The sequence below is a fragment of the Denticeps clupeoides genome, chromosome 7 (assembly GCF_900700375.1).
Source record: "Denticeps clupeoides chromosome 7, fDenClu1.1, whole genome shotgun sequence".
In the NCBI taxonomy this organism is placed as follows: Eukaryota; Metazoa; Chordata; class Actinopteri; order Clupeiformes; family Denticipitidae; genus Denticeps; species Denticeps clupeoides.
This window is the reverse complement of record NC_041713.1, coordinates 20,102,104-20,130,058: the sequence shown is the minus strand read 5'-3', so window position 1 is coordinate 20,130,058 and position 27,955 is coordinate 20,102,104. Positions and strand designations below refer to the sequence as shown.

Below are 27,955 nucleotides of genomic sequence, written 5' to 3'. Positions count from 1 at the left end.
CAGATACACAACTAGTGTGCAGAAGGCAAATTTTATTGCTTTAATCGGGGCAACTGTGTTCGGCTCTACAAAGATCATTTAAAGGGGTTCTCTTACAATCAATGAACCCTTTAAAGTGACAGGCTTGCATTACTGAACACAATGTTCCATTCATTCCCAGCTACAGAGTAAAAACCCCAGAGCCCACTCCATATCACAGTTACATTTATTAAAACAGACACTATTTAGTGTTAAATCACAGTAACTCCATCCCTCACCTGGTAACTTGCCCATATGGGTGGTGTACAGGTACCCCCTTAATATGAACCCAAGAAATAATATGAGGAGCAAGAGTCGCCCCTGTTTTACCCCCAATCATGAAAACTCAATGTGTGCTACCAAAAGGGCACAAAAAAACAAGACAAAAGGAGTGAAAGAGGGGAGATGGGAGAGACAGAAAAAAAAGAGGCGAGGGAAGGCAGCATGAAAGAATGAGAGTGTCATGGCTGGGCTTGGGAGGCGCACATGCAGACGTGGTGGAGATGTTGGGAGAAGCAGGAGGACTAGAAGTCGTTTGGACAGACATGTCCCGACAGGAGGGAAGGTGGAGCAGTGGAGGAGGCGTCGCTGTGAGGGAGGGGGGAACAGTCTCTACCTTGCTAGTGCCGCGCGGCAAGGGGGGGTTCGAGTCCATGGTCAGATGGAATGGGTCATTCACAGCCGACAAAGGGAGCATGCAGGAGAGGCAACGGGGGGGCGGACCTTTAGTCGGTACCATCAAGGTCCAAAACGAAAGCAAACAAGGGCGAGGCAAAATGCGAAATGCATTTTAAAAAATGGGAGCAATCCACTCAAGAGGAAAAGGGAAAGGCTTAGCAGCGAAAAACAGGACGAGTCTCCTACAGTCGTGGTGGTGGGCCAGTCGCCGTGACAGAGAGCAAGAAAATCAAACAAGAGTGAAAAGCATGAATCAAGCAAGAGCGCAGCAGTAGGAGGAAATCCAGAAAGTAAGAGTGAAAAACCACAGGCAATGAAAGAGAGAAACAGCAAAAACATCAGTAGCAGAGAGAAAGGCGAGAGATGGTTTGATGGAATCAGTTTTTTGTTGGGCAGGATGGTGGCAATACTGAAATAAAATATAGTTCATTGAAGGCAGTAGTAGATTTACGAGATTTGCTGGGTCAATGACCTTGACCATATACACATTATTCTATTTAATCTTAATACATTCAGACTCAGAAATATATCTGTTACATAACCCATTTTGCTTTCACCAAGTACCTTCTGTTTTGTGACAGTCCTAAAATTCCCATTATGGTTTTAATTCAAATAATTACCTGCAGGAACTGTGCATTGTTTATTCTGTGCATTATAGAGCGTGTTTCATTGAGCGTGTCCATTCTTGCTGAGAAGTGAAGTCACTGAAACATCTGTGTTCTGTTCGTCCAGGTTCAGGCTTTACAACAGGACACATCATTAACACCCCACTGTCAGCTGAGTGGACACACTCCTTCCATCTAACCCATGAACCCAACCTTCTTACTTCCCCCTGTTATCTGTCGAAGGGAGAACAGATCATGCAATCAAAGAGGGCAACATACAAAAAAAAGACAATTAAATATTAACTTGTTAACTTGTATTACAGCAATGGGGTAAATATTAACAACCAATTCGCTGAGTAACTTTGGGGTGCCAAGTATCAAGTGCATATTTCTGTGCAAAGAATGCATTCTGTGCCACAAAGTAAATTATATAATTACTTATTTGCAACTTATTTGTTGCATTTTGTCCACACATTATCATATTATTTTGTTCACAGAAATAAAAAAAGAAACCAAACTGAAATCAGCACTCAACATTTTGTGGATATAAGACTGTGTTGTATGAAAGACAGAAAATCGTTCCACGAAATGCATTTCGTGGACAAAATGTCATTTCCATCCATAAAATGCAAGTCATGCATTTCGTGGACAAAATGAATTAGTCATTGATAACATTTTGTCTACAGAATGGTGGAGACTGATATCAGTTTGGTGCATAAAATAAATGGCTTTTGATTTCTGTGAACAAAATAATGTGATGACTTCTTTTTTCTGGACCAAATGTGACAGGGGTTTTTCTTAAAGTGTAAGTTGATTTGGTCATTATATAATTTCAATAATACTGTCATGATCCGGTCAGGAAGGGGTTACTCCGGGTCCGGGATCAGAACCGGAGTTTCACGTTGGTCCTGTGTAATGTTTCCACCAGTGTTTTTATAAAGCTGCCCTGTTTGTGTCTGTACGTGTCGGGTCATTGTTAAGTGTAACTTGTCACTGGATGTCTCCCCTGTCCTGTTCATCACGTATTAAACCCGTTTCGTGACGTTGTGCTTATGCGTTGCTCTTCATCATATCCAGCCATCATTCCAGATCTTCTGCCTTGCCATGTCAAACCAGCGTGACAAATACAATATAATATTATATAATTCAATACAATATAATTTTTTTTGGCACAGAATACATTTTCTACATGGAAATAAGCACTTGACAATAACAATAGCAAACTGCAGTCACTCTTTGAAAGCAGAACTAATATAAATTTGGACTTAATTTTAAGCAGAAGACATTGAACTCAATATCAGGTTTAAGTCACAATAACTAGTCACAGATCGCACCTTGTGGGACAAACTGCAGTGAGCTGCTGAATATTCAGAAGCGGGACACGCCACGCGTGGGTCCATCGTTCACAAACTCGTGTCCCAGGCCGTTACTGCACTTCCCACAGCGGACCTGAAATAACATGCCGTGTGGGTCTTTCAGAAGGTCAAAGGTCAATAAAACACCTGAAGCGCGGTACCTTATAGGCTCCTGGCCTCTCCTCTTCTTTCAACACGCTGTTCGGGTGGATGGTCTCGGTGAAGGCCGGCCAGGGAGACGAGTGCTCGTACTTCGAGCGGCTAGAGAACAGCTCGTAGCCGCACTGCGCACACACGTACATACCTGTAAGCGCAACACTCTGTTACGATACTAAAACATGCCATTTTAAACCGTGGTTCATTTATTTTTGTGATGTATTGGAAATATTCAAAATTCTATTTAACACTTGCAATGATTTGTGGAATTAATATGCACAGCATAACAATGATATTGATATTTTTTCCAGAAGGGATTTTTCTGGTTTGCATGTGTTTTTGGATTTACATTCTTGTGTACTTATGCATTCACATACCCACATGCATTGGACTCTTGCATACATATGAAACTATATTTTAAAACATTGATATTCCAATGAAATTGTCTGAAGGACATTAGACAGTGGATGCTCACCAACTTTCTTATGTTAAACCCTGATAAGACAGAAGCTCTTGTACTTGTACCTCAAGCAGCCAGATCATCATCTCACCAAGTACAGTAAAGGATCTAGGTGTCCCCATCGATGCAGGTCTCTCATTCAATTCGAATGTAGATAATATCACTAGGATAGCATTCTTTCACCTTAGAAATATTGCAAAGATAAGAAACATCATCTCAATGCATGATGCAGAAAAGTTGGTCCATGCCTTTATTACATAAAGGTTAGATTACTGCAACGCACTACTGTCTGGATGCTCTAGTAGGTCCTTCTCATATAGAGCTCCGCAGTTGTGGAACGGCTTGCCGGTCAGTGTTCGAGACTCAGACTCATCTGTTCACTCCTTCTGTTAAAGTCCCAGACACAGTGTCAATTATTAAGTTCACTTTATTATACAGTCACCTAGTCAAACACAGACAGTGTAAAATTCAACCTTAGTTAGGCTGTCCTAGTTACGGTACCGGGCCACTGTTACACAAATATACCACCAAGCCACATATTTCAGTATCAGACGTACAATGTCATCATCTTTTGCTACTTCTGTTTGTTTTCTCCAAGACACCGAATCAAGTAGCTAGACCACCTCAAGAGTCCAATGAAGAGCCAGAGGGTCCACAACAGCCACAGGGATTTTCAAATAGACCAGCTGCATCATAATGGACACGTATTGTACACCATGACACTGGACTAAAACCTACTCTACACTGTCCAGGACCTCCAAACATGGACAGATGCTCTTTACTACGCTTCGAACTTTTACACCTCTACACCTGCTGAACTTTTTTCTTTTCTTGGACAAATCATCCCCAAACCTGCACTGACACCAATTACAGGCTCGCTCTACCCTGGAAGGGCGACCCTCTCTGTATCGCTCCTTCCCAACGTTTCTTCCTTTCTTTATTTCCTCTATCTTAGTTTTTCCTTTTGTGCAGAAGGGTCAAGTGTAGTGGTGTCAACTGTAGGGTCTGTCAAACACCTTTGAGACATACTGTATGTGATTATGGGCTATATAAGAAATAAACGTTGTTGTTAAAAGTAAGAAAATGGAAGACATTTCATTTGCAGCTTTCATTCAAAAGCAAAAGATACTCAATATGTAGATGTATAAGAATTTCTGAAACATGTTCATATCAATGCAACGCAATTAACTCTTCCAATGGTGAGTATTTTTACTCTATAAAATCAAACAAAAAACGGACAAGCTGATGGAGTTATACTTCTATATAATGGGATATATATTTATATATATTTATTATATATTTGTACATGACATTTTATGCATATGTATATGCCTTGAAGGTGTTTCTTCCAGATGAGGCAGAACATGTAGGGAAGACACGTGTGGAACAGAATAAAGTGGAAACCAGCTACTGTTCTCCTGCCGAACAATGTTGAGCTAAATAATAGAACATGAATAACACTGATAATAAATAGTTTTACTGGATTATTAAAATGTTAAAAAGAAGGTTAATGTAAAAGAAGACTTGTGACATGAATTATGTTTGCGTGAGTTAACTAGAATTTTGTACATTTCCAATACATCACTTAACAAATATAAAACTAAATGAGTTTCTATTCGATCTCGTCTGAGAAGTTGCTCGCCACCTACCACTTTGGAAGTGGTCTTTATAGACCTCGCCTCCGGAGAAGGAGCAGAAGGACATGTTCTCCGTGTTCTCGGCGTGCTGCTGCTACTCTGCGTAACTGCTGACGCGCTGGCCTTCATGCTGACCCGAGTCCGCCTTCCCGGCGTGACGCGGGGCGAGTCGGGTCACATGCCGGGTGGCCGCAGCCTTCGTGTTGTCCCCTACAGGGCGGCGTTGTAAATAACTTGGTCGGAAAACGCATTCGGTGGGGGCCAGTCGTGCTAGTTTCCATGCTGTAAGTGTTGGGAAGATGTGTCTTTATAAGGCAAGGCGGTTTGTGGAGTGGTTCCACAAGGCTGGTCAGATGAAGTGGTTCCCCTGCTGCCCCCTACTGCTCAGATGAAAAGATTCTCACTGCTGCCCCCTACTGGTCAGATGAAGTGGTTCCCCTGCTGCCCCCTACTGGTCAGATAAAGTGGTTCCCCTGCTGCCCCCTACTGGTCAGATAAAGTGGTTCCCCTGCTGCCCCCTACTGGTCAGATAGAATAGTTCCCACTGCTGCCCCCTACTGGTCAGATGAAGTTGTTCCCCCTGCTGCCCCCTACTGGTCAGATGAAGTGGTTCCCCTGCTGCCCCCTACTGGTCAGATAAAGTGGTTCCCCTGCTGCCCCCTACTGGTCAGATAAAGTGGTTCCCCTGCTGCCCCCTACTGGTCAGATAGAATAGTTCCCACTGCTGCCCCCTACTGGTCAGATGAAGTTGTTCCCCCTGCTGCCCCCTAATGGTCAGATGAAGTGGTTCCCCTGCTGCCCCCTACTGCTCAGATTAAAAGATTCTCACTGCTGCCCCCTACTAGTCAGATAAAGTGGTTCCCCTGCTGCCCCCTACTGGTCAGATAGAATAGTTCCCCTGCTGCCCCCTACTGGTCAGATAGAATAGTTCTCCCTGCTGCCCCCTACTGCTCAGATGAAAAGATTCTCACTGCTGCCCCCTACTGGTCAGATAAAGTGGTTCCCCTGCTGCCCCCTACTGGTCAGATAGAAAAGTTTCCACTGCTGTTCCCTACTGGTCAGATGGAATAGTTCCCCCTGCTGCCCCCTACTGGTCACATTAAGTTGTCCCCCTGCTGCCCCCTACTGGTCAAATGGCACTAAAGTGTTACATGGATAATCATAGTTTATTCTGTCATCTATAAAAGTCTGGCACAGGCCTAATCCTATCCGATACTAACCAATGAAGGGACTAGCTGCTAATGGTAGGATAAAAATCTGATTATTTGTTTAACTGAACCAATTATGTAATACAGATTTGTGTAATGAAAATAATTACTGTGTTACAGACATGTCAACAATGAGGGATACGTGTGGCAAACAGAGTAACAACTAAAATACAATACTTTCTAAATCTTCATCATAAGTATAAGTAACATATTACTTAATATCTTAAGCATGTGCAGAAGAACCAGACAGATCTCCGCAACTACAGTAATGAACCGGGGGGAAATGCTTTTAAAAAATGGTGTGACAGGAATCTCCTCTGCTCATGGATCTGTTGCAAATCCAGGCGAACGATTTGATCAGATAAAATTAGGGGTTATTTATTAATTATACTCAAGTTAATTGTTTTATATAAATATGTGTAACACCATTTAAAAAGTAACTAGCGGGCTGTGGACTCGTTACAGTTTCCTGATGCGGAGCCTCCATCATCGCGGCGAGCTGGCGTGCGTGCGTAGGTGTGACGGCTTTTTATTGCAGGGCTGTGCGATACAAAAAAAAAATCCCTATTATGGTGGTCTCTGGCCTGCTTTCCAGAAGGTCCGCGTCGGCGAGGGATCGACCCGAGCACCCCGGCGAGCCGCAGCGCGCACCGACGGACGCGGCGGCCGAGCTTTAATCCAGATTAGCGGCGCCGCGACGCCCGCCGCGTGGGGGTGAAAGTTGCCGCTCAGCGATCCTCCGCCAGCGATCCTCCCTGCTGCATCCAGCAGCACTGCAGCGCAGCGCCAGCGGCCACCGGGAACCGGCCACCGGGAACCGGCCACCGGGAACCGGCCACCGGGAACCGGGAACCGGCCACCGGGTGCCGCACGCAGCGCATCTCACGCCGACCTGGAGCCGAGCGGTGCAGGTGGGTCCGGCCGTCTCTCCATCTCGGTCCTCCGCGGCGCAGAAGAGCCTGTTGACTGCGGGCGCCTCCGCTAATGCGTGTTAAGTTCAGGCCTGATTCATTCATTGGACAGTTTTTCGTTTTTAAGACCACTCGGGCTGGAATAAAACGTGGAGGCAGGAAGGTCCGCGTGAAATAATGCTTCATTTCAAGGCTTGTCAGCACCATGCCATTATTTGGAGAAGGTTAGTGGTTTAGTGGTGGATGCTTTTTTGTAGGGATGTTCTCCCCTCATATCCGGGCATCCTGACCCCAGCCCTGTCCAGCAACAACAAACGACAGGAAAAGCTCTTCTTCTCTGAGGAGCTGCTGATCCTATTAAAACCAATCAATTAGCTGACATCAACTTGCAGCCTATTTACTAAACCCCCCCCCTCCCCCACCAGCAGCCACCACGTAGACCTTCAGCCAATTAGGGTGCTCGCACCGCTCTCTCCCTCGCCCGGATCCTCACATTATTATTACTGCCGATTGCTGTTAAGATGCTGATGCTACACTTAAACACGCCAGACCAGGGCTTTTACGCCCTGGGAAAGATTCAGCAGCGTCGTCACGTTGCAGCACATCCTAGTCCGCCGTCTTAACGCAGTGACAACGGAATTTGTAATATTCCACAAGTTGCAACAAGCTGAGGGAAACTGTATTTCTGTGGGTGCGTCGTGATCGTACTTCAAATGATGGTAAGAGACTGAAATTATTCTACCTCCATGTTATAACACGACTGAATAATAAATGACGTATTCTTTTTTATCGGTACATCTGTTCTCTTATCAAGTTTCCAGACTTGAATCATCAGTACGCCATCATCACTTAAAATGTATTGTGTTTCTTTTCTCACTCTACAGTTTTGACAAATAGATTAGATAATAGATAAATGCTTTTCCGTGATCAGTTCTGTTCATGTTCATGTCTCGAGAGAGAGAGAGAGAGAGAGAGAGAGAGAGGAATGCATACGGAGAACTGGCATGAGCGGTGGTGTGCCACAGTATTCCCGTCCTGAGATCTTTCTGTTTGTTTGGCAGGCGTCCGCTGACCAGGTAGAAAATGCGACGGGAGAAAACCCTTCTGTCCGCTCTTTGGGACTCTGCGGCTGTCTCTGGCAGTGAGGACTGCTGCTTCATAGTCTGAAGGACATTCAACACCATTCCTGCTACAATAGAGCCTATGTCTTTCCCTAAAGTGACTCTAAGCCCTAGGAGTTATGGGAAAGCTTTGGAAGGTCAGCCAGGCCAACCCCTCACCTTTGATGCTCGATCCTCACCGTAGTCCCTTGGATTGCAAGGTTAGCCCTCAGCCCCAGTGCTCTTGTTAGGCCTGATGAAGACGTGTTAGAACATCAGGGCCTCCAGGGATGATCAGAAAACCGACCTGACCGCTTATACTTAGTCTCCCACCAGGAATATTCTGGATATTCTCCCCGTCCAGCTCCAAGCTCTACCACAGATTGCTGGCCAGGAGATTGTCTGGGACCATGCAGGAGCCGCTGAGCATGCTCAGTAAAATCATGGGGGAGGACGTCTCATCTGGGAGCCCCAGGGAGCAGCAGAGTGGCACAGACCCACCAATCTCCATGGGAAGCGCTGGAGTTGACCTCTCTTCCCCCAAGAGTGAGGAGAGCAGAGACACGAGGGATGGCAGTCCTCTCTCGACCTGCAGTATGCCCTGCAGTGGGCAGAAGGACGCCTCCCTCAATCCCAGCAAATCCTCCGAATCTCCCAAAGCCAGCAGCGAGATGAGTAGTGCCAAGGGCCATTATGAAATCTGCACATTCGGCGATATAATGCAGGTGGTGGAGATCCATGGAGGAGGAAGGCGCCAGCATCAAGCGCAGCCCTCGAAGCCTCCCGGAAGACGTCCGTCTTCAAATCCCAGCCGGTGGCTCATCTCAGTGGGACTCCTGGCTTATGCCTTCTTCGTGCTGCCTTTGCCGTCATACCTAACGGGGCTGTCTCTGGGTCTGGCCTGTGGATTTATGATGGGTCTGCTGGTGGTGCTTCTCTTAGCTCCACGGCATTCGCCGCACCCCCAGAAGGCCCCGGCATCTCCCGACGACAGTCTGCAGTCGGAGTCTCTCAGTAAGACTCCTGAAGTCCTGCAGGTGTGTGACACGAAACGAAATGCCATGACATTCAGTGGCTAAATAGCAGACATGACCATATTTCAGCCGTCTTTAAGACATTCGCTCCTTTCAGCACCATGATTATTAACGCTTGCATGGTCCTCACGTTCATTTTCTGATTACATTTACATTTACGGCATTTATCAGACGCCCTTATCCAGAGCGACTTACAATCAGTAGTTACAGGGACAGTCCCCCCCTGGAGCAACTTAGGGTTAAGTGTCTTGCTCAGGGACACGATGGTAGTAAGGGGGATTTGAACCTGGGTCTTCTGGTTCATAGGCGAGTGTGTTACCCACTAGACTACTACCAGCCTAGGAGAGATGGAATAACTTAATTTGGCCGCCAGTGGTATGTACTTTTACTACGGTAGAAACCAGAAGCAGACGTGGTAGAAGCCTAGTGGGTAAGACTTACTACCACTTACTACCATTGTGTCCCTGAGCAAGACACTTAACCCTGAGCATCTCCAGGGGGGGGACTGTCCCTGTAACTACTGGTTGTAAGGCGCTCTGGATACCGGTGTCTGATAAATGCCGTAAGTGTGCAGTTCCATTTTATCCTGTTGTTCCCAGCACAGTTAAAGTTTAGATTATCCCATGCAATTTGCTGCCAGGCTTCCAGAACAGTCTGCTGGATCCCGGTTTCTGCAGAGCAGTCATTAATCGAGTGCTGCTAATTCTGCCAGCTCCTCTTCCTCGTCGACGTTTTTACTGCCATTTGTGTTCTCTCAGCATTTCTCCCAGTGGAGTTTTTAGCGCATTTCGTCTTGTGGTTGACATGCAGCTTCTTACCCTCACCAGAATCTTGCTGCTTGTCTGGGCTTTAGCAGAACAAAATTTGTCTTGGCAATTGTTACCGTCCTTAGACCTTGTAAACTGAGAGGCTGACGAGGATTCTCTGGAGCTTCATCTCCATACCATTTTCCTCATTATCTGGTCTTCCAATCTATCTCTTTTGGTGAGATTTAATTGGCCCATGTATCCCATATTCACTTCATCGTCCTTCAGTAATGCTGTCCATTGTTCTCATCTAAGTAATTTCCTTCACGTTGAAGGTGAAAGTCATTGAGATACGCCCGGGTTGCACCTCAGTGGCACCTGGGCGGCTTGGGATTCAAACCGGCAACCTTCTGATTTCGGGGCTGCACACGTTGGTTTCACACGATGATTTCACTGCCCACACATTGTGTGAAGCATTTCATTTTCGTTTAATCCAAAGATTTGTTAAATAATATTGCAGTTCCTGGGAGTTTACAGCAGGACAGAGCTGAAGGCCTGGCAGCATGGACTGGTGAACAGTATTGTCTGGGAGGGGTTTTTTGTCTTTAAATGAACAATTTGATTTTTCTGAATGAGTGTTCTCTTATAAAGAGTTTTAAACAATAAAATGAATGAATATGTATGAATAGTGTTGCAACTGACAGCTGTCCGTCTCTACTCTACTCTTTATCTTTTGTCTAGTTGTTTGTGCGCTCAGTCCTGTCGTCAGATGTGAGGTTTGTTTGTGCCTTGAGTGTCTTGTTTGAACTGATTAAAGGTGACATGCGTTGCAGGGATGGATGAATGAAATGCACAACTACGACCCAGAGACGTACCACCCATCCCTCACACACTCCGCCTTCGTCACCCTGGAGGGCTCGCGCCTTCGTCTGGCCTACCCCCGCAGCAACATCCCCCGACAGGCCACCTTCAACGAGCCCGCGCACGAGGCGGTCTTCATCCGCTCGCGCAGCGTTGACCTGGCCAGCAGCAAGGTCGGTGCTTACCGGACTGTCGGGGCGCGCCAGCCATGTGGGGATGTGCACTGTAGGCTCATAAATTCACACCAGAATCCGGCCATGCGTCCGCATGGAAGCAGCGTTTTAGGCGACCCGGAACGTTTCCTTTCGAAAACGGGTTCCAGGGTGAATTTCTTTTTTCTCGGGCAGATGGCAAAACGGCAACCCGTGAAAAGAGGCGAGAACAGGGAGTTACAGCGCTTAAAACAGCGCCTCCGTGTGGATGACAACGTTTCAGATAATGCTGCCGTGTTTTACAAACCAAAAACTCGTTTTACAGGAAAGCGTGCCTTTCTATATCTCCTACACCTTCTTTTTTCTCCACCCGGTTCATCAGGTCTCTCTCTTACCGCCAGTCTTGGCTCGCAAGCGCATATGGAATAAGAAGTATCCCATCTGCATTGTACTGGCAGACGGGGGAGAGGATGAAGAGAGAGGGTGGGAAGACGCTGTGGAGGAGATGGAGGACAAAGACAAGCAGACGATTGTTGACTCAGATTCAAGCCAGTCAACCACCCTCTACCTGTTTGGGCGCACAGGAAGAGAGAAAGAGGAGTGGTTCCATCACTTCCTGTCAGCATCCAAGGCAGAGGCCCAAGGCAAACTCAGCCGAGATGCATCTAAAACGGGTGAGGGCGCATGAGGGAGAATTTGAAGGCTTTTCTGGACTTTGTAAAGAAGGTCTTGTGACGGTATGTTCTAATATCTCCCTCAGAGGTCTGCAGTGGTGGAGGCTCCAGCCATGGCAGTACAGAAGAACTGGCTACCATGCTTGGCCTAAAGGAGCTGGCTGGCAGCGTGAGGGAAAAGATCCTGCTGGACTATAACTCTTACATGGCTCGCTTCGTAGCTTCTGACGACAGCAGTCCAACACCCAGCCCATGCCACAGCAGCTCAGGGAGCCCTGAAACCAGGAAAAAGGTACGACAAAGAGTGAACAGAAGATTTACGGTCATCATTAACCGAGTACAAAATGGGACTGAAGCTAATGTTTGAGCACCAGACATGTCCCGGTATTCCCGTCCCATGAGTGTTTTCTCTGGGTTACCTTTGTTGTTATCATCTGTAATTGATCGTATCCAGTCTTTGGACCGCCATTCGGCGTTTTTACCCATGTGCCCTGTAACTCCGTGTGGTGGTGGGTTTGAGCGTGATCCTGACAAGGCCAGTACTTAGTAACTAAGTGCCACCAGTGTCACTAGAGGGAACATGGGTACCACTAGATAGTACCACCAAGGCACTATCTAAAGCCAACTGGGGTTTTTTACAGCCTTGCCTACGTTCCTACAGCTTTCAAGTGAATCGCCAGTAGATCCTGGGGATGGCCAACCAGCCTGGATCAACGCCCTGGTGGGCAGGATCTTCTGGGACTTCCTGCGGGAGAAGTACTGGGCCGACCAGGTGGCCCACAAGATCCAGAAGAAGCTGAGCAAGATCAGAGTGAGGCTGGGTGTAAAGCGGGGCGGGGTCTGATTAACCGCACCACATGCTTCAGATTGCGGGCACAGCACCAAGAGCTGGCAGAGGGAAGGCAGCCAGGAGTGAAGGTCAGCGTGTAGCAAGGACACGGCACAGCAGAGACAGAAGGAACATAATGACAAGAGAGCAGGAGCTCACAGGGGTTGTTGTTATTTATCAGGTCATATATTAATATTAACACAACTATTCAAACGGGAAACCACAAAAATTAAACAAATTGTGTTATTCACAATATTATCGGTAAGCACTATATCACCCAACTAGTTTCAATTGTGTTCTATGTGCTTTTATTTGGCAGCTGCCGTACTTCATGAATGAGCTGACCTTGGCTGATCTGGATATGGGCACCTGCATGCCCCAGGTGCTGAGTACCTCCAGACCCACAGTGAACCATAGAGGTACGTGCGAGTTGGGGCGGTACAGGGAGAGAATATAGTACAATACACGTATAATATGACTCCCAGCACACACACTTCTCTCCTGCGGTGCTTGTGCCAGGGCCACAAGACAATATGGATTAGTGATCTAATTACACTTGCTAGCCTAGGACCTTAAAGAGCCTTAACACAATACTTACCGGCACACTTTTATTTTAAAATGGTTTAGTGCAAATGTTTGTTTGACTGGCATGTTTTCAATCCAGTCTCAGGTTTCAACCTGAATGATAAACGATAATTCTTCTGAACTGGCTCATTCTTTGGAACATTTCAGAAAGATTAATGGGGTATTTATTTATTTATTTTATATATGTATGTTTGTGTGTGTGAGTGTGTGTGTGTATGTGTGTAGAGAGAGAGAGAAAGAGGAGCGGTATTACACAAAGTCATTAGCACTCATCAGTCAATGTCTATGGGCAACTGACTGCACTCAGACCAAAGGGCTGAATAATAATGTGTGTGTGTGTGTGTGTGTGTGTGTATATATTTTCATACGTAAAAAACTAAATATTTTCACAATAGTTTGTCATTATGACAAGGAACAGCCTCTTTGATCCAGTCCTACAATGAGATTTTCCCAAGTTGCACCATTTCGGTGTCTGCAGCTTTAAATGCTAATGAGGAGGAGAGAGGCGGGACGAGGAGGAGAGCAGCTTATTGAAGTTGAAGGGGCATTCATGGAAATTACGTCATCAACACCATTCACCAACCACAATGTTTGCCGCAAACTGGAAGCCAGAAAAAAATGTAAATGAACCCACTGGTTCTTCAGAGTCTTGCGTAACGGAACTAAAAAAATTGTGAAATTTGAAATAGTGAAAAAATAGGGAACATTTCATAATAGGGGACCTTTTTTATCAGCTTGCAGTTTTGTCATCTGGTTTGTAAAAGAAAATAGTTTCGCCTCGCTTTTGTGCATGTAATTTGTTTAAATACACACCATTAATTAGGGCTCCCTGTTGAAACTATTCTACATAGGTTAGTTATTCACATTCGTAACTGTGGTAAGTAATTGTTAATTTTGTCATTTGCAGAAAATGTACTTCTAATTGTAATGCTTTATAACCAGATTTTTAGTGTAATAAATATCTGCTGCTGTTGGTAGGCCTGTGGTTAGAGCTGGAGGTGGTGTACACCGGTTCTCTGCAGATGACTCTAGAGACCAAGATGAACTTGTGTAAGCTGGGTCGGGAGAGTCTGAGCGAAACCGGCGCCATGCCAGAGACCAGCAGTGTACGGTGAGACTTATGTGAAGTAATACATATGAGTGTCGTGATGTGCTCTACAAGACTGAAGCTTGCAGGACTGAATGTAGACTCGATATCCAATGTTGGGTAGAGCAGCTAGGCAGTGGAATCTTAACTGAAAAGTTGCGGGTTCAACCCAAGGTTCCACCGAGGTCCCCTTGTGCTCCTCTGGTGCCTGTCCTGGCTGCCCACTGCTCACTGAGGGTGATGGTTAAATGCAGAGGACACATTTTGTTTCACAATGACACAAACAATCACTTTCACGTATAGCTTCCATTCGTTGGGGAGGATTTTCCACTAGATTGTGGACAGTGGCTGTGCGACTGTGTCCATTCAGACACAAGTGTGTCATTGATGCTAGTTGAGATTCATTAGTCAGAAATCAGCTTTTGATGCTGTTGTGCATTTGTGCCTTGTTCCTTACCTCAGCGATGACAGACTTTAGGATTTTCAAAAACCCCTAACTAGCAGATTTTTCCCTTCGTCAATGTAATTTCTGTGAGGTAAGATAAAAGATAAATTGGTGTTAAATTTTTAATCAGGATATCATAACAAAGAGCATTATTTGAAACATTTTTTTACAGTGATATCTTTTCACATCTTTAGTGTTTCTCCTCTGTGTTTCAACTCCAGGCCTCGTGTCTGTGTACTCGCCGACAGCGATGAGGAGTCCTCCAGCGCCGGATCCTCTGATGAGGAGGAGGTGCTACCGGCTGAGCCACAGGGGAGTCTGCCAGACAAGGGCACACCCCCTGGGGCCGAAGGGTATTCGCTGCTTCTTTGACTGCTCCCAGTTATAGCAACTTTGTGTTAGCAACCTTGTGCAGGTCTATTTTTGGACCTCCATTGACGTTCGACTCTTAAGACACCACCTTGTAAATCTCGCTGTGCAGGCATGCTAGTGGAAGCACAGGAAGGAAAATCCTGAGGTTTGTTGACAAAATCGCAAAGTCCAAGTACTTCCAGAAGGCCACTGAGAACGAGTACATCAAGAAGAAGATCGCAGAGGTCTCCAACACACCGCTGCTCCTCACAGTGGAGGTTCTGGAGCTTTCCGGAACTCTGGTCATCAACATCCCACCACCTCCCACCGATCGGATCTGGTACTGAAACTGAAGGGTGTTTTTGTTAATGCTGTAAATATGACAAATTTGGGATATAGTGTCATTCAAGGTCAAATAATTACTGAAGGTGCAGACTTTGTTGAGGTTCTGAAACGATCATGGTGTGCGTTTGTTACGCACCACACAGTATTACCAACGTGCGCATGGTTTCTGCATTTTGCTGGTGTGCAGGTACAGTTTCCAGGTGCCTCCGAGGCTGGACTTGCGTGTCCGGCCAATGCTGGGAGAGAGGGAGGTCACGTTCACGCATGTCACCGAGTGGATCGAGAGGAAACTGCAGTGCGAGTTTCAGGTCAGTCTGAGGCTTTCCGCTGGCTCATAAAAAACAGGACAGACCAAGAGACATGTCTTTGCTTTTTGTAGATACAGTACGTGGGAATAAGTGTAGAATGCATTTGAGTTGCCTAGTTTTGGCTCTTTTGCTAATAACCCTGTTATAACTGTCTTGATCCAAAACATTTCTTCAGGTATGAGCTCCGTTCTTTATTTGACCTCCTAACCAGAATAGTCAGTCTTCAAATGTTTCAGTGAATGCATTAAATGCAGTGTTCTATATACCACTTTTCCATTTTCAGACCTGTTTCCTCTTTCTTGCTTAATGCAGAAGGTGTTGGTCATGCCAAACATGGATGACCTCTACCTGCCACTCATGTCCTCTGGGTTGGACGTCCCTCTGCCACCGGACGATTGCCCAGACGTATCATGTGCAGAATCACAGGAAAGGGAAGACTCTTGCAGTTCAGAATTTGAATGATTCGGAGTCTGCGTTATATTACTTTATCCGGTACTGACCGTGTATGAATTTATTCTTTGTATTTATTTTTATTTCTTCAGACACTGTACAGTAGATTCAAATACATTCCTGACACGCTCAGAATGTGTGACCTACCTCCCTTTTTTTTCTTTTTTTTTTGCAGTAAAATGATGTATTAGCTGCCCAGCATGACACTATCCCCTCAGTCAGTCGGTGAGGGCATGTATTAACAAAGGCCACCTTCATCAAATGTGCCGACGACTGGCTGCTCCTATTCACCTAGGAATGTCAAGCTTTGGTGAGGGCAGAGTGAACCTGAAGAAAAGAGACTTTGCCTGCAGCAGTTGCTGTAATGAATGTGAAGAGTCTGTAAATGTATTCAGACACCTATTTTTTTGTGTTCAATAAATTATTTTCCATTTTTTCACTGTGGTTATTTTGATGTGGGCTGCTAGACATGTCTGTATGAAACATGGACTGTGGCTGTGTCAATTTCACCAAGTGTATTATAGATTAAATTTGAGATATTAAAAATGCTAAATTTCACATTTGATGGGGGAGAGGTGGTGTCATCCATCACATTACTACTGATTGTCAGAGCCCAATGATTAGTGAGTGCATTTCCTGATTAAATGGTATAGAACAATATTTAGGTACATACATTTTTGATCAGTATTAGAAATAAGTCCTTTTTGTTATAATAACAAAATTGCTTGCATCTTTGTCAAATAGTTTTCACTATGTTGGTGTATATTTTTGTGTAGTACAGGACAAACATAAAGCACTAAAACTGGGACTGCGTGACTAGTCCTAAACCCTGTAGTCAGGTAAGGATCCCATCAGACTGCCAATAATCTGACATATGATAATGCACTACAGTGTAGTCTTGTCTCATGAGCCTTTCAATAAGCAACGATTGAGTTATGGAGTGTGCATGCAGGATGCGATGGTGTAGATTCACTAGTATATCCGGGTAATTGGTTGCCTTCAAACGTAACACATATCATTGTGTTTTATACATCTTTAATGTTATTGTGCTGATAATTAGTGATTTTTTTCATCGTATGGTCATTTTAGACACACTTCAGGCACAAGGTGAACAACTACAGGAGCCGAACTCTTGCGTTTCAGACAAGATGTGGTCTCCTCTTCACAGTCCCTCGTCTGTCACAGGCTCTGGCTGCTTCTTCAACTTGTCCTTCTTCAAAGGACCCTGGAGAAATGTATGCAGTGTTAATGTGAATGTAATTCCACTCAAAATAATGTAACATACAGTCCATAATAGAGGTAGTTCAAAATATGAGTCTGTTGCACTGTACTCCCAAATCCTAAAGACTGCACTATATTGTGTTGGGACGTCTCTGTCAGCATTTGTTATGCATTTTCCCAGAAGCAATCTGTGTAGTCAAAGGGCTACTGTCACATCAGCGTTGCCTCTACATTAATATTTAGCAGACGACCCTATATCTACAGTGACTTACAACCAGTAGTTACAGGGACAGTTCCCCTGCAAACACTCAGCGTTAAGTGTCTTGCTCAGGGACACACTGGTAGTAAGCGGGGAGTGTCACCTTTGGCACTTGTGAAAATAATGTCCTAGATTTGAATCAGTGTATGTGCTTTATTCGATTTTTTGTAATAAACCCCTGGGCGTGTAACCTGAGAAACCCGCACCTGCGTCCTTATTTACGTGCAAACATCACAGACGCATCCCTGAGTTTTCTACCGGAATTCATTTGGCAGTTTATTAATATCAGTAAATAGAAAAAGGGCGAAAATTCTGCTTTTCAAAGCATGCAACATAATAGCACATAGCTGTTATTGTTATTGGGGGGAGAAAGGGGTAATTAAATTAGTTACTTATTGAAAGATTCATGATAAAAAATTTATGCAAAATCTTGCCGATATGATACGATAAAAATAGTATTTCTAGAATTTGGCATGTTTTTCATGCAAAATATCCTTCATTGGTATTGACCTCCGACAAAATTGTAATCATTTTCTGATTCTTTGATCGGTTATCCTGTTACATCTACATTTTTGGTAACTAACATGCCTTGTTGGTTTTATCAATGTTTGTTTGATCGTAGAGTCAAATGAGGTCTGAAGTTTGACCTTGTTGTGTGGTGGTTGTTAAATATTTGAAAGAGAAAGTGAAGTGATTAGGAAACACTGCAGAACAGCACATGGTGCACACACTCTCATGTGTCCTCTGCTTTTAACCATCACCCTTGGTGAGCAGTGGGCAGCCATGACAGGCGCCCGGGGAGCAGTGTGTGGGGACGGCGCTTCGCTCAGTGGCACCTCAGTGGCACCTTGGTGGATTGGGATTTGAACACGCAACCCTTCAATTATGGGTCTGATTCCTTACTCGCTAGGCCACCACTGGCCAATTTATGACATTGATCACTTATTATAATTAAAATGTATGTGCTAAAAGGAGTTTGACGGCAGTTAAGGTTTAGTACTACTGTAAGGTCAATTTTGTAACACAGTTTATACAGTTTCCAAATACTAAACAGAACATTCATTCATAATTTAGAAAAGTTACTTTCATATAGTAATTGAAATAGTTACTATTACATTTTAAATAGTGTAATTGTAACAAATGACATTTCCAAAGTAGCCTCCCCAACACTAGTGATTCAGACTAACAGAAAAAGTAGACTGAGGTAAGAGTGAGTAATAACAGACCAGCAATTCTCTGCTCTCACCATGAAAGCTCTTTTCTCCTGAGGGGTCTGGAAGCGTCCATGGCCAAACTTGGATGTGGTGTCGATAAACTTCAGTTCGATGACCTCCTTTGCTTTGCGTGACACCTGAACCAAAAGGGACTGTAGAAGCAAAAGAACAGAAACAAGGAGGCCTTACTTCATAGATTGTTTAGCTGTGTTGTCCTATCAAAGTATAATTGAATACCCTGTAGGAGTTCAGTGCCGTTATATAAACAGAAGTCCCTGTTAGATGTAACTTTTTTGTGAAAAATAATTGATTTTGCTTCCCTGTAAAGAATGAGGCGGTGTTCCATTGAGCATTTGCTCTTCTTTTCTGCTGTCCCAGTTCTACTATTATAAATAAGAAATGAACGGGATATTTAAGCTGGTTAGAAATTTCTTGACTCAAAATGGCTACCGTACCTTTCGGAGGGTAAGAACACGTTTCTTAGTGCCCACCACACAGCCTTTGACCATCACAAAGTCATTGTTCACATCTCCATAGTGTGGAAAGCCACCCTGTTGGAGAGAATCATGGAAAGAAATTCGTTTTGCCAATACTGGGGAACTCATAACTGTGATATGTTTAAAATTATTAGTACCATAGGAGTTATGGTCTTCTGGGTGGTGTCATAATTGGTGGAGGCATTGTTTCTAACCACTTTGCCATCCTGGATGTGGACTCCTCTGCCAATGCGATAAATCTACACCACAGGACAAGACAACATCAGAGTTCAAAGACAAAATCTTTGTATGCATTGGAGTGTGCCATTCGGTACTCAGAATCCGTAGTTTCTTTTTAAAATGAAGCAGAACTAAGCATTCATGGTGAACAGGAGACTCCTGCAAATTAATATGCATTACACAGAAATACAGTCATGACCACAACCAGTGTAGCTGGAAAGGTCCCATGGCATGAAGGTTCCTGTTCAGATCCCTTATATAAATCCCATAATAACATAATCAGAGTTAAAGACAATGAACAATGAGCATGTATTAAGATGTGACAAAAGTATATCTCATGTGTCCAACCTTCTTGTTGAGCTCAGTGCGGTGGTGGTAGCCCTTCTGTCCAGCACGGGCAATAGTGTAGCCCACTCGGGAAGGATGCCAGGCTCCAATGCAGGCCACCTTACGCAGGCCCTTATGAGTTTTTCTGGGCAGCTTCTTGGTGTGCCAGCGGCTTGTCACTCCTGAAGGCAGCATGCAAGGTAGGCTTCTCTTGTAGCATTGTTCATTGTTGGAATATAAATTATGGGTAGATCTTAGGATATCCTACCCTTGAAACCATGACCCTTGGTGACACCAATGACATCAATCATCTCATCCTGGCTGAAGACAGAAGACACAGGCACCTGCTGCTCCAACCGCTCCCTCGCCCAGTCCACTTTCTCTGCCACAGAACCACCATTCAGCTGCACTTCCATCACATGGGCCTTCTTCTGTCTGAGGCGCAGCAGCCGCATCTGATGAAATGCAGGCACATTCACATATGAATACGTTGATCAGCATTAAACCCACTGAAAGATGAAGTTAATAAGTGAAAGTGAAGCGATTGTCATTGTGAAACACTGCAGCACAGTGCACAGTGACACAACAAAATGTGTCCTCTGCTTTTAACCATCCATGACAGGTGCCCGGAGAGCAGTGTGTGGGGACAGGTCTTTGTAGATGGAGTGGTGTAAGATAGTACAGTTCAGAAGTCACCGATAGATAGACATTCAAATGCTGTTGCTACTGTTATTATAGCATTATTTGGCCCTCTATCAAGATTTAAAATGAAAAAGTATTAACTACACTCACTCTAAACAACCAAGGGCGTGGCCCCAAGAACACAAAAACAGGACAAAATTACAGCCTGGATCAGTACACACACAAACAGGTCACGGATGCAGAAGGTAATATCCATGTGCCTTATTTTTTGGATTTAATCCCCTTTTTTGTTAGCCTTTATCCATTTTTTACCTGCCCTGCATTGCCCCCATGACAGAAATTGAACATGTCCTCACATATGTTCTTCTGGAGAGGGTGGTCAAAAACTCCTAAACTTTGTGGAAAGCCATCCCAGAAGAGAGATTAAGCTGTTTTTGGGTCGGCAATATAATGTAACTCATCCCATTTAATGAACAATAGTACCTGAGTGTGGATGATGATGCGGATGATGGAGCAGTACTTCTTCATCAGCCCAAAGTCCTTCTCTAGCTGCTTTTTGCCTGCCTCATCCTGCCACTTCTTACTGTACTTCGTGAAGGCCTTCTTTTTACTTCTGTACCTGTTACAGGTTCAGCGGCAGATGTCACATTATCCAAATATTTGTTCTTACACGTATGTCATGATCCAGCTGGATTTTCTATTGCATTGTAAGTAGAGGGTGAGACCTTGAATACATCCATTAAAGGCCAGAAAAAAACATTACATCAATGTTTACACTAATTGTAAGAACAAATCATGATTGAAAAATATATATACATTATTAATAATTCAATTTGCCATTACATGAATATAGATTACGACTGTAGTAAATCGTAAAGGTTTGGTTGTTCTCAGATCAGCTACCAGTTTTTGTAGAATCTCCGTTTACATTCATCACTCATGTGTTCAGCAAAGATTGTCTTGAATGGCCGTAGACCCTTGATGGTCCTGATGTATCCAACAATCCCCACCACTATCACCGGGGGTGTCTCAATGATGGTCACCGCCTCCACCTCTTCTCGTTTTGAGATCTCTGTGAGCACAGTGAATGGCAGCTTTTAGACACCTTTTTATATATATTCCACATCCTTAACATGATGTTTTTACAAGTCCAACAAAAGGACACACACATGTGGAAAATTTAGGTTTTTGCAGACCGCCATACTGATTACAAATTCATGCCTTATATTTTACAGCAAAGAGGCCATTAGACACTACATATCTGGGGGTTTGTAGTCTGTGATTGTGGTTTTTTTTAGATGGTTCCTTGCTCAAGGGGCCTCAGTGGCACCTTGTTGTTTTGGGATTTGAACCTGCAAACTCTCGATTACGAGTTTGCTTGCGTACCTGCTAGGCCACCACTGCCACCATGGTCTTGATTACAGCAGATCATAGGCTCTTGTTTTGTCCTTTTTGCTTATGTAAAGGCCAGATTGTTGGCATTGACCACCAGACTCTTTGCAACTTCCCTGACTAACAGGAGGTCTAAGAGGAGAACACATGTGAAATCTCAGAGTTTCGGATTGATATGCCCGGTCAACAGTGGGGCAGAAATGGATGAATTTACTAAGAAATTTAATCAAGAAACCTCTCACAGAAGTAAATATATCTGTCATATCAAAACGTCTTAAGCACATATTTACATTGTTGTGCAATAGTTACACAATTACAATGACTTTATATTACTTATAATTATATATTACTAGATGTCCCAGGGGGCTTACTCATGCCAGGGCGATGGATCTCCCTCAGGGCGTGTGTCATGCCAGCCTTATACCCAAGGAAAGCAGTAAGATGGACAGGTTTACTGGGGTCATCTTTAGGCCAACTGCGCACTTTCCCCCTGTGCTTACGGCTGCGCCTGCATGGCAGGAATCCCATGTGCCCATGACGAGGGGCATGGAACTTACGATGAGACTGTTGAAAGTTCACAAAGATCAAACATTCCCGAGAAAAAACACATAGAAGGTACTGATAAGTGATTTAGAAGGTACTGAGAAGTGTTTACCTATGCATATAGGCATAGGTAAACAACTCTGGCTTTTTGATATTGGGTATATACATTTTAAACATGTTAAACATGTTGTCATCAAGGTAATTTCTGTCGACCCACGAGGCAGTCGAAGCAACCCATGAGAAAAAAGCTGGCCACCTCAAACACAGAGGGCCACCAAACAACAGCCACACGACAAACATGCACGCACACACACCACAGTCCTCATCAGAGCCGGACAATACATGAGAAGAACATTTCTGAGCACTCACTGACCATGGCTGCGGTTGGGGTGCAGGGAGAGGGTGAAAGAGAGAGGAGAAAGTGCTGATCTACAGGTCACGCAGAAGATGGCACATGGTTTAAGGACTCTAATTTAAGGAGTGGTATTACTTTTCAGGCAAGGTGAACGCTGCCAACTTTTGACAGATCTAGTGCAGTGGTGGGGTCTTAGCACAGATGGCTTCTCTGGTAATTCTGCAAAGCGGTGCAGTAGAATCGAACAAATAGGAACCCCATTATTTTAGTTTTTTCCTATCAATACCTCTGTCACTTGAAAATGTGACATTTTATACAATTAACATTTTTCTAGCAATCTGTTATGGTGTGAATTATTGTGAGCTGAGTCTGGGAATGTAAGACATCTCTGTGAACATGCTTTCTAAATCTTTCATCTACTAATTTGTTCCAAAGAGTTCGATCGTCATTGAAAGGATCCTCCAGAAAACTTCACACATTTACGATCAGTAAATGTCATCAGTGCTGTCTGCCCTCATGCTCTGTTAGAATTTACCATGGCCTTCAATTTGCTGTAATGCAAACTGGCACGCAGCGTCATGCAATTTAACTGCGACAACAAGACAACTGTAGGTTCATTCTTGACACTGGTTTGTAACTAATGTATCTTCTGTAATGAATTTAAAACTTGATGCAGTTATGAAATTTTTAATGATTCACTAAAGCAAATCAAATATACTTTAATATATTGTATGACGTGATAATTGTAGATAGTCTAACATTTTGACTTTCACGGTGTGTAACGACATCTGGTGGACATAATGGGGACTACACTAACAAGAGAGCAGCCGTGACCTCTGACCTTCAACCTCCTCTGAAACGTTTTCTGAATGCACATGTAAAATTGTAGATCAATTCGAAACCGATTGTGATCATAGCTAACGCGCTAAACGCCAGTGTACGTGTATTATATTTTGTTTTTGAAGGTGTCGCCAAGATGACCTTTCTTCTCCGGCGTCCATGTTGTCAGCGGTGCGCATGCGCACTCGAGAGGAGACGCCAGGTTCGAGGTCGTGTTTGGTGAGAGTCTTACTCCGAAGAAATGCCTCGAGATTACGACAAGGACGCGTACCCCGAGCCGCCGCGACGGACGCCGGTCATCGATAAGCAGTCGGCTCTTCCTAACCCGACTCTGGTCTTATCAAACCTCTTTTACTACTCGGTGGACCTCCCCGTCACGACGCTCAGAGGTGGGCAGGCCGGCCGTGCAACCTAACCGGGCTTCTCACGAATAATCGCAACGAATAATCAAATCACTGACCAGCAAACGTGTTGCAGCGGTTCCAGTTTAAAGCCCCCTTTTCTGCACGATTTGGGGAACAATATGAACCGAATTTGTGCTGTTTGTTACTGTCTGGCGTGCTCATTAATAAGATGCATTCTTCGTTTGCCTGGTCAGAGATCATCGAGGGTTTTCAGAGCCGGAACAAGTACTATTACTTCCACCAGAAGTTCCGCCGCGTCCCAGAGCTGACCGAGTGCCAGGAGGGGGACTACACCTGCTTCTACGAGGCCGAGATGCAGTGGAGACGAGATCAGTAAGCTGCTTCGCCCATCACCCATTTACATTTACAGTATTTATCCAGACGCCCTTACAATCAGTAGTTACAGGGACAGTCCCCCTGGAGACACTCAGGGTTAAGTGTCTTGCTCAGGGACACGATGGTAGTAAGCGGTGTTTGAACCTGGGTCTTCTGGTTCATAGGCAAGTGTGTTACCCACTAGGCTACTACCACCCTACCCAGCCAGCCACCCTCCGTCGTGCTTCTGTCCCACTAACGTCCACCTCTGACCTTCGTCCCGCAGCAAAGTGGACGAGGAGATTGTGAAGGTGGTCCAGGAGCGGCTGCGGGCATGCCAGCAACGTGAGGGCAGCAGCTACCGGCAGAACTGTGCCAAGGAAGTGCAGCAGTTCGACCAAGTGTCCAGGGCCTACCAGTCTCGCTGTAAGTGATCAGTGCAGACGACCGAATGTTGGCCGCTCGGTGATAAAGATGTCAAACTGCAGCAGTATTTTTCCCATCGGCTGTGCAAAAGTGCAGCTCGTTTCTATTTACTTTATATGAAGTATTTACGATGCATACGATATCACATTAAGTTCAATTTGTATTTAATGCTGTATTCATGAATGGCATGTCGTGAAAAAATTTTGTAGTGATTGTACAATCGTGCCGTCAAACGTTCTAGCGTCCCGTTCCTCTCGTTAATATTTTGCTGCTCTTAACAAATGTGCGAATATGAAAACTTAAACCAGATCATTTACACCGGTGTTACTTTTTGCCACAGATGGTGACCTCGGGGCTTATGGCAGTGCCCGGAAATGTCTGATGAAGCAGAAGCAGCGTATGATGGAAGAACAGCAGAAGGCATGAAAGTAAACTCCTTTGTGTGTCCCAGATGTAAAATAAATGTTTATTGAATAAATCTGTAATAGAAGTGAGCAGCAGGACAGCGTGCTTGTTTTTGTATATACGTGCCATTCTGGCAGCCGCTACCAATTTAGTCAGGACCCTGAAATGATCATCAATGCTTCTACAGACCAATAGTGCAGAGTTCCAAAATATATATATATATATATAAAGAGCACGTCATCAACTCAGGTTGTGTAGTGATTGTGGAATCACTGCAGCAGACACACAACGAAATGTGTCCTCTGTATTTAATCATCACCCTTAGTGAGCAGTAGGCAGCCATGACAAGCACCATCGCCACACTGCTCCCCAGCACCTTGCTCAGCAGCACCCTAGCAGATTGGGATTTGAACAGGCAACCTACAGGGCCACTTCACCGCTAGGCCACAACCATAGTGCCAATGAACACTAAATTCAGTCTCATAGCCATATGAGTTAAATGTGCATGCTCCATGAAAGCAAGTACAACAGCATTTTTTTTTCCAGCCTTTTATTTTGTACAAAAGAATTTTAAGAGGCTGCCTGGAGAGCCGCCTGAGTTCTTTGCACGGAAACCCTGTTGTGGGTCTTGGCCAGGTGATCTGTGAACTCCTGCAGAAGACAGAGGGAGGAGATTAAAACATTACCGAAAAAAAAAGCAGCGAACGAACAGCAGCAGTGCTGAACGGACCTGGTAAGGAGATTTGGTGAAGACTGTCTCCTTCCAGAGATCAGGGGTCAGATAACTGTAAGTCTTTGAGATGGCATCAAAGGTGGCCTTGGCTGCACGGACAAAAAACAAATTCATTAGATTAAATTTTTTTTTTTTTTTTTCACACACAAAAATGAGATGTAGAGCACTGAGAGGGAACAGGACGGCCACCATCACAGCTGCCCTGCCGTGCATTTGTGTACTCCGATGTTCTCTCTCTTCAAAGAAGGACAGACACACCACTGTGTAGGTGCACGTCCAGAGCTGAGAGATGAAGCCTAATTTGTAGCGATGTACGATACCTGATCTGCGTTCGGTTTACCACAATAAATATTTTCAGAAGTAGTCTATTTTATACACACACACAAACAGGCTACCACAGAGTAAAATTTTACTATCAAATTGAGATCCATTTAACATCGGCAAGAGCATAGTCTTACCAAAGTTGCCCAGGGTGGCAGTGCAGCCTCTGGCAGAGGTGTAGCAGTCATCAATGCCAGCCATCATCAGCAGCTTCTTGGGCACAGGGGCCGAGACGATGCCAGTACCACGGGGGGCGGGGATCAGACGCACCAGCACAGAGCCACAGCGGCCAGTCACCTGAGGGCACCAAGATGAGCCCGGTCACACGCATCCCATTTACACAGGGGCCGCAGCACTGACGCGCACACGCTGCTCACCTTGCAGGGCACGGTGTGGGGTTTGCCGATCTTGTTACCCCAGTAACCCCTCCTCACCGGGACAATGGACAGCTTAGCAAGGATGATGGCGCCACGAATGGCTGTTGCCACTTCCTTAGAGCACTTGACTCCAAGCCCAACGTGGCCATTGTAGTCTCCAATAGCAACAAATGCCTGTAAAAATAATAATAAAATAACCAGGATTCTTACAGGTTTTAAGAAAAGAGTCTCCATGACTTTTCAATTACTTTCCATGTAATGGACTTCATGTACTTAATTATACATTCATGTGTCAATCCAATTTCAATGAGTTCCATAAGATGTTTAATTTGTACATCAGGGCCTGGAATCCACCACCACCCCACACACCAAATTCCATGACTTCCAGGTTTTTAAATGACCGTAAGAAGCCTGCAGGACTGTACAGGGCCAGCAGATGTATCGCTACGAACCTTGAACCTGGTCCTCTGGCCAGCCCTGGTCTGCTTCTGCACGGGCATGATCTTTAACACCTCATCCTTCAGGGCGGTGCCCAGGAAGAAGTCGATGATCTCTGACTCCTGCAGACGGCCACACAGTTTACACCAAAATAAAAATAGTAAAAAAGAAAAAAAGTAATAAAATAAGCCTTTTCCGCTGGGCGTGGAACTACCTTGATTGGGAGGGAGTACAAGTAGATCTCCTCCAGGGACTTGATCTTCATGTCCTTCACCAGACGCCCGAGCTTGGTGACCGGGACCCACTGCAAGCGCCACACGAACCCAAACAAATGAGTAAGGAGACGGGAGCCGGACGGCGAATTAAACACAAGTCAAGTGAAGGGAACGGACCTCCTTGTCCTCGGACTTGCCCCCCCTGGCGCCACGGCCGCGACCTCGGCCCCTGCCGCGGCCTCGTCCACGACCCCGGCCTCCGGTGCCGAAACCTCCGCGGAAACCTCCTCTACCACCGGCGTCGTCCGCCATTTGCTGTGTAGGAGAAAAGAGGGATGAGAAGCCGGGCACTGGCCGCGGGGTCGGGGGAGACGTCGCATGTGCGACGCGAACGTAGATCGACGGAGAAAACTAAAAAAAAATAACCCCGATAAGTGCGGCTCTGAAGGAGCACGGCGGACCCAGAACGGCGCCATTTTTACTCACTGCAAGCGGGGTTCGAATTAAGCGTTTACCAGAGCAAAGCAAAGACCACGATGATAAAAAACAATCGCTTAAAAGTCGAACTATGAAGCGTCTCGCTTGGTTCCGTAAAATAAACACGTTAACGGTGAAGGATGCTCAAGATCCTCCGTGGATCTTCCAACAACCACGTTAGACACTTACGTGATGCTGTCAGCAGGAAGAAGAAGGCCTGACGCTGCTTCCGCCGTGACTTATGGGAACTGAAGTCTCGCGATATTACCGTCGCGGCAGGTTTCCAGCACGACGAAGTAGTCTAATCTGAAGTGTTTATAAAATGTAATATGTGTGATTC

General features: G+C 45.1%; 5 protein-coding genes across 7 annotated transcripts; 2 read left to right on the top strand and 3 right to left on the bottom strand.

Annotated features, from left to right (window-relative positions):
* Nucleotides 1-3: 3 nt before the first annotated feature.
* On the bottom strand, nt 4-5,417 carry msrb1a (methionine sulfoxide reductase B1a). The gene is made up of 4 exons (XM_028987618.1): nt 4,922-5,417; nt 2,818-2,960; nt 2,636-2,750; nt 4-1,535 (listed from the first exon to the last, which is right to left on the bottom strand). Exons 1-4 carry the CDS (start codon nt 4,974-4,976, stop codon nt 1,519-1,521), a joined length of 330 nt encoding a protein of 109 aa, XP_028843451.1. The 5' UTR covers nt 4,977-5,417; the 3' UTR covers nt 4-1,518.
* Nucleotides 5,418-6,072: 655 nt separating this feature from the next.
* Nucleotides 6,073-16,434, top strand: LOC114794808 (testis-expressed protein 2-like). 3 transcript variants are annotated; one of them, XM_028987611.1, is made up of 14 exons: nt 6,073-6,153; nt 6,713-7,028; nt 8,090-9,165; nt 10,742-10,942; nt 11,304-11,595; nt 11,682-11,887; nt 12,257-12,406; nt 12,744-12,843; nt 13,988-14,120; nt 14,763-14,894; nt 15,023-15,232; nt 15,425-15,545; nt 15,858-16,037; nt 16,171-16,434. In XM_028987611.1, the coding sequence occupies exons 3-13, from the start codon at nt 8,539-8,541 to the stop codon at nt 16,005-16,007; spliced, it is 2,322 nt and encodes a 773-aa protein (XP_028843444.1). In that variant the 5' UTR covers nt 6,073-6,153; nt 6,713-7,028; nt 8,090-8,538; the 3' UTR covers nt 16,008-16,037; nt 16,171-16,434. The 3 variants fall into 3 exon arrangements, with proteins under 3 accessions (XP_028843444.1, XP_028843443.1, XP_028843445.1); XM_028987610.1 differs by having other exon boundaries at nt 6,082-7,028; XM_028987612.1 differs by lacking the exons at nt 6,073-6,153; nt 6,713-7,028 and adding an exon at nt 7,154-7,747.
* A 579-nt stretch (nt 16,435-17,013) lies between these two features.
* On the bottom strand, nt 17,014-22,780 carry LOC114793624 (60S ribosomal protein L3-like). Its single transcript, XM_028985666.1, has 10 exons — nt 22,683-22,780; nt 22,138-22,330; nt 21,278-21,446; nt 20,858-20,993; nt 20,001-20,187; nt 19,754-19,914; nt 19,324-19,425; nt 19,145-19,240; nt 18,722-18,841; nt 17,014-17,220 (listed from the first exon to the last, which is right to left on the bottom strand). Exons 1-10 carry the CDS (start codon nt 22,683-22,685, stop codon nt 17,158-17,160), a joined length of 1,230 nt encoding a protein of 409 aa, XP_028841499.1. The 5' UTR covers nt 22,686-22,780; the 3' UTR covers nt 17,014-17,157.
* An 898-nt stretch (nt 22,781-23,678) lies between these two features.
* On the top strand, nt 23,679-25,143 carry ndufb10 (NADH:ubiquinone oxidoreductase subunit B10). The gene is made up of 4 exons (XM_028985667.1): nt 23,679-23,893; nt 24,103-24,241; nt 24,510-24,649; nt 24,990-25,143. Exons 1-4 carry the CDS (start codon nt 23,746-23,748, stop codon nt 25,073-25,075), a joined length of 513 nt encoding a protein of 170 aa, XP_028841500.1. The 5' UTR covers nt 23,679-23,745; the 3' UTR covers nt 25,076-25,143.
* A 444-nt stretch (nt 25,144-25,587) lies between these two features.
* rps2 (ribosomal protein S2) lies at nt 25,588-27,858 on the bottom strand. The gene is made up of 8 exons (XM_028986782.1): nt 27,805-27,858; nt 27,316-27,453; nt 27,138-27,227; nt 26,938-27,045; nt 26,486-26,659; nt 26,246-26,405; nt 25,785-25,876; nt 25,588-25,705 (listed from the first exon to the last, which is right to left on the bottom strand). Exons 2-8 carry the CDS (start codon nt 27,448-27,450, stop codon nt 25,625-25,627), a joined length of 840 nt encoding a protein of 279 aa, XP_028842615.1. The 5' UTR covers nt 27,451-27,453; nt 27,805-27,858; the 3' UTR covers nt 25,588-25,624.
* Between the last annotated feature and the right edge of the window lie 97 nt (nt 27,859-27,955).

What these genes read in the sequence shown, in the direction of transcription:
- LOC114793624 (XM_028985666.1), bottom strand. An exon ending in CAAGGGTCATGGTTTCAAGG is followed by an intron (nt 19,915 to 20,000) that starts GTAGGATATCCT and finishes TGCTGCCTTCAG; the next exon opens with GAGTGACAAGCCGCTGGCAC. An exon ending in AGAAGACCATAACTCCTATG is followed by an intron (nt 19,241 to 19,323) that starts GTACTAATAATT and finishes TCTCTCCAACAG; the next exon opens with GGTGGCTTTCCACACTATGG.
- ndufb10 (XM_028985667.1), top strand. Translation starts at nt 23,746, where the DNA reads ATGCCTCGAGATTACGACAAGGACGCGTACCCCGAGCCGCCGCGACGG. An exon ending in CCCCGTCACGACGCTCAGAG is followed by an intron (nt 23,894 to 24,102) that starts GTGGGCAGGCCG and finishes TTGCCTGGTCAG; the next exon opens with AGATCATCGAGGGTTTTCAG. An exon ending in CAGGGCCTACCAGTCTCGCT is followed by an intron (nt 24,650 to 24,989) that starts GTAAGTGATCAG and finishes TTTTTGCCACAG; the next exon opens with ATGGTGACCTCGGGGCTTAT.
- LOC114794808 (XM_028987611.1), top strand. Translation starts at nt 8,539, where the DNA reads ATGCAGGAGCCGCTGAGCATGCTCAGTAAAATCATGGGGGAGGACGTC. An exon ending in TTGACCTGGCCAGCAGCAAG is followed by an intron (nt 10,943 to 11,303) that starts GTCGGTGCTTAC and finishes CCGGTTCATCAG; the next exon opens with GTCTCTCTCTTACCGCCAGT. An exon ending in CCTCCCACCGATCGGATCTG is followed by an intron (nt 15,233 to 15,424) that starts GTACTGAAACTG and finishes GCTGGTGTGCAG; the next exon opens with GTACAGTTTCCAGGTGCCTC.
- rps2 (XM_028986782.1), bottom strand. Translation starts at nt 27,450, where the DNA reads ATGGCGGACGACGCCGGTGGTAGAGGAGGTTTCCGCGGAGGTTTCGGC. An exon ending in TGTACTCCCTCCCAATCAAG is followed by an intron (nt 27,046 to 27,137) that starts GTAGTTCCACGC and finishes GGCCGTCTGCAG; the next exon opens with GAGTCAGAGATCATCGACTT. An exon ending in TGCCACCCTGGGCAACTTTG is followed by an intron (nt 25,877 to 26,245) that starts GTAAGACTATGC and finishes TTGTCCGTGCAG; the next exon opens with CCAAGGCCACCTTTGATGCC.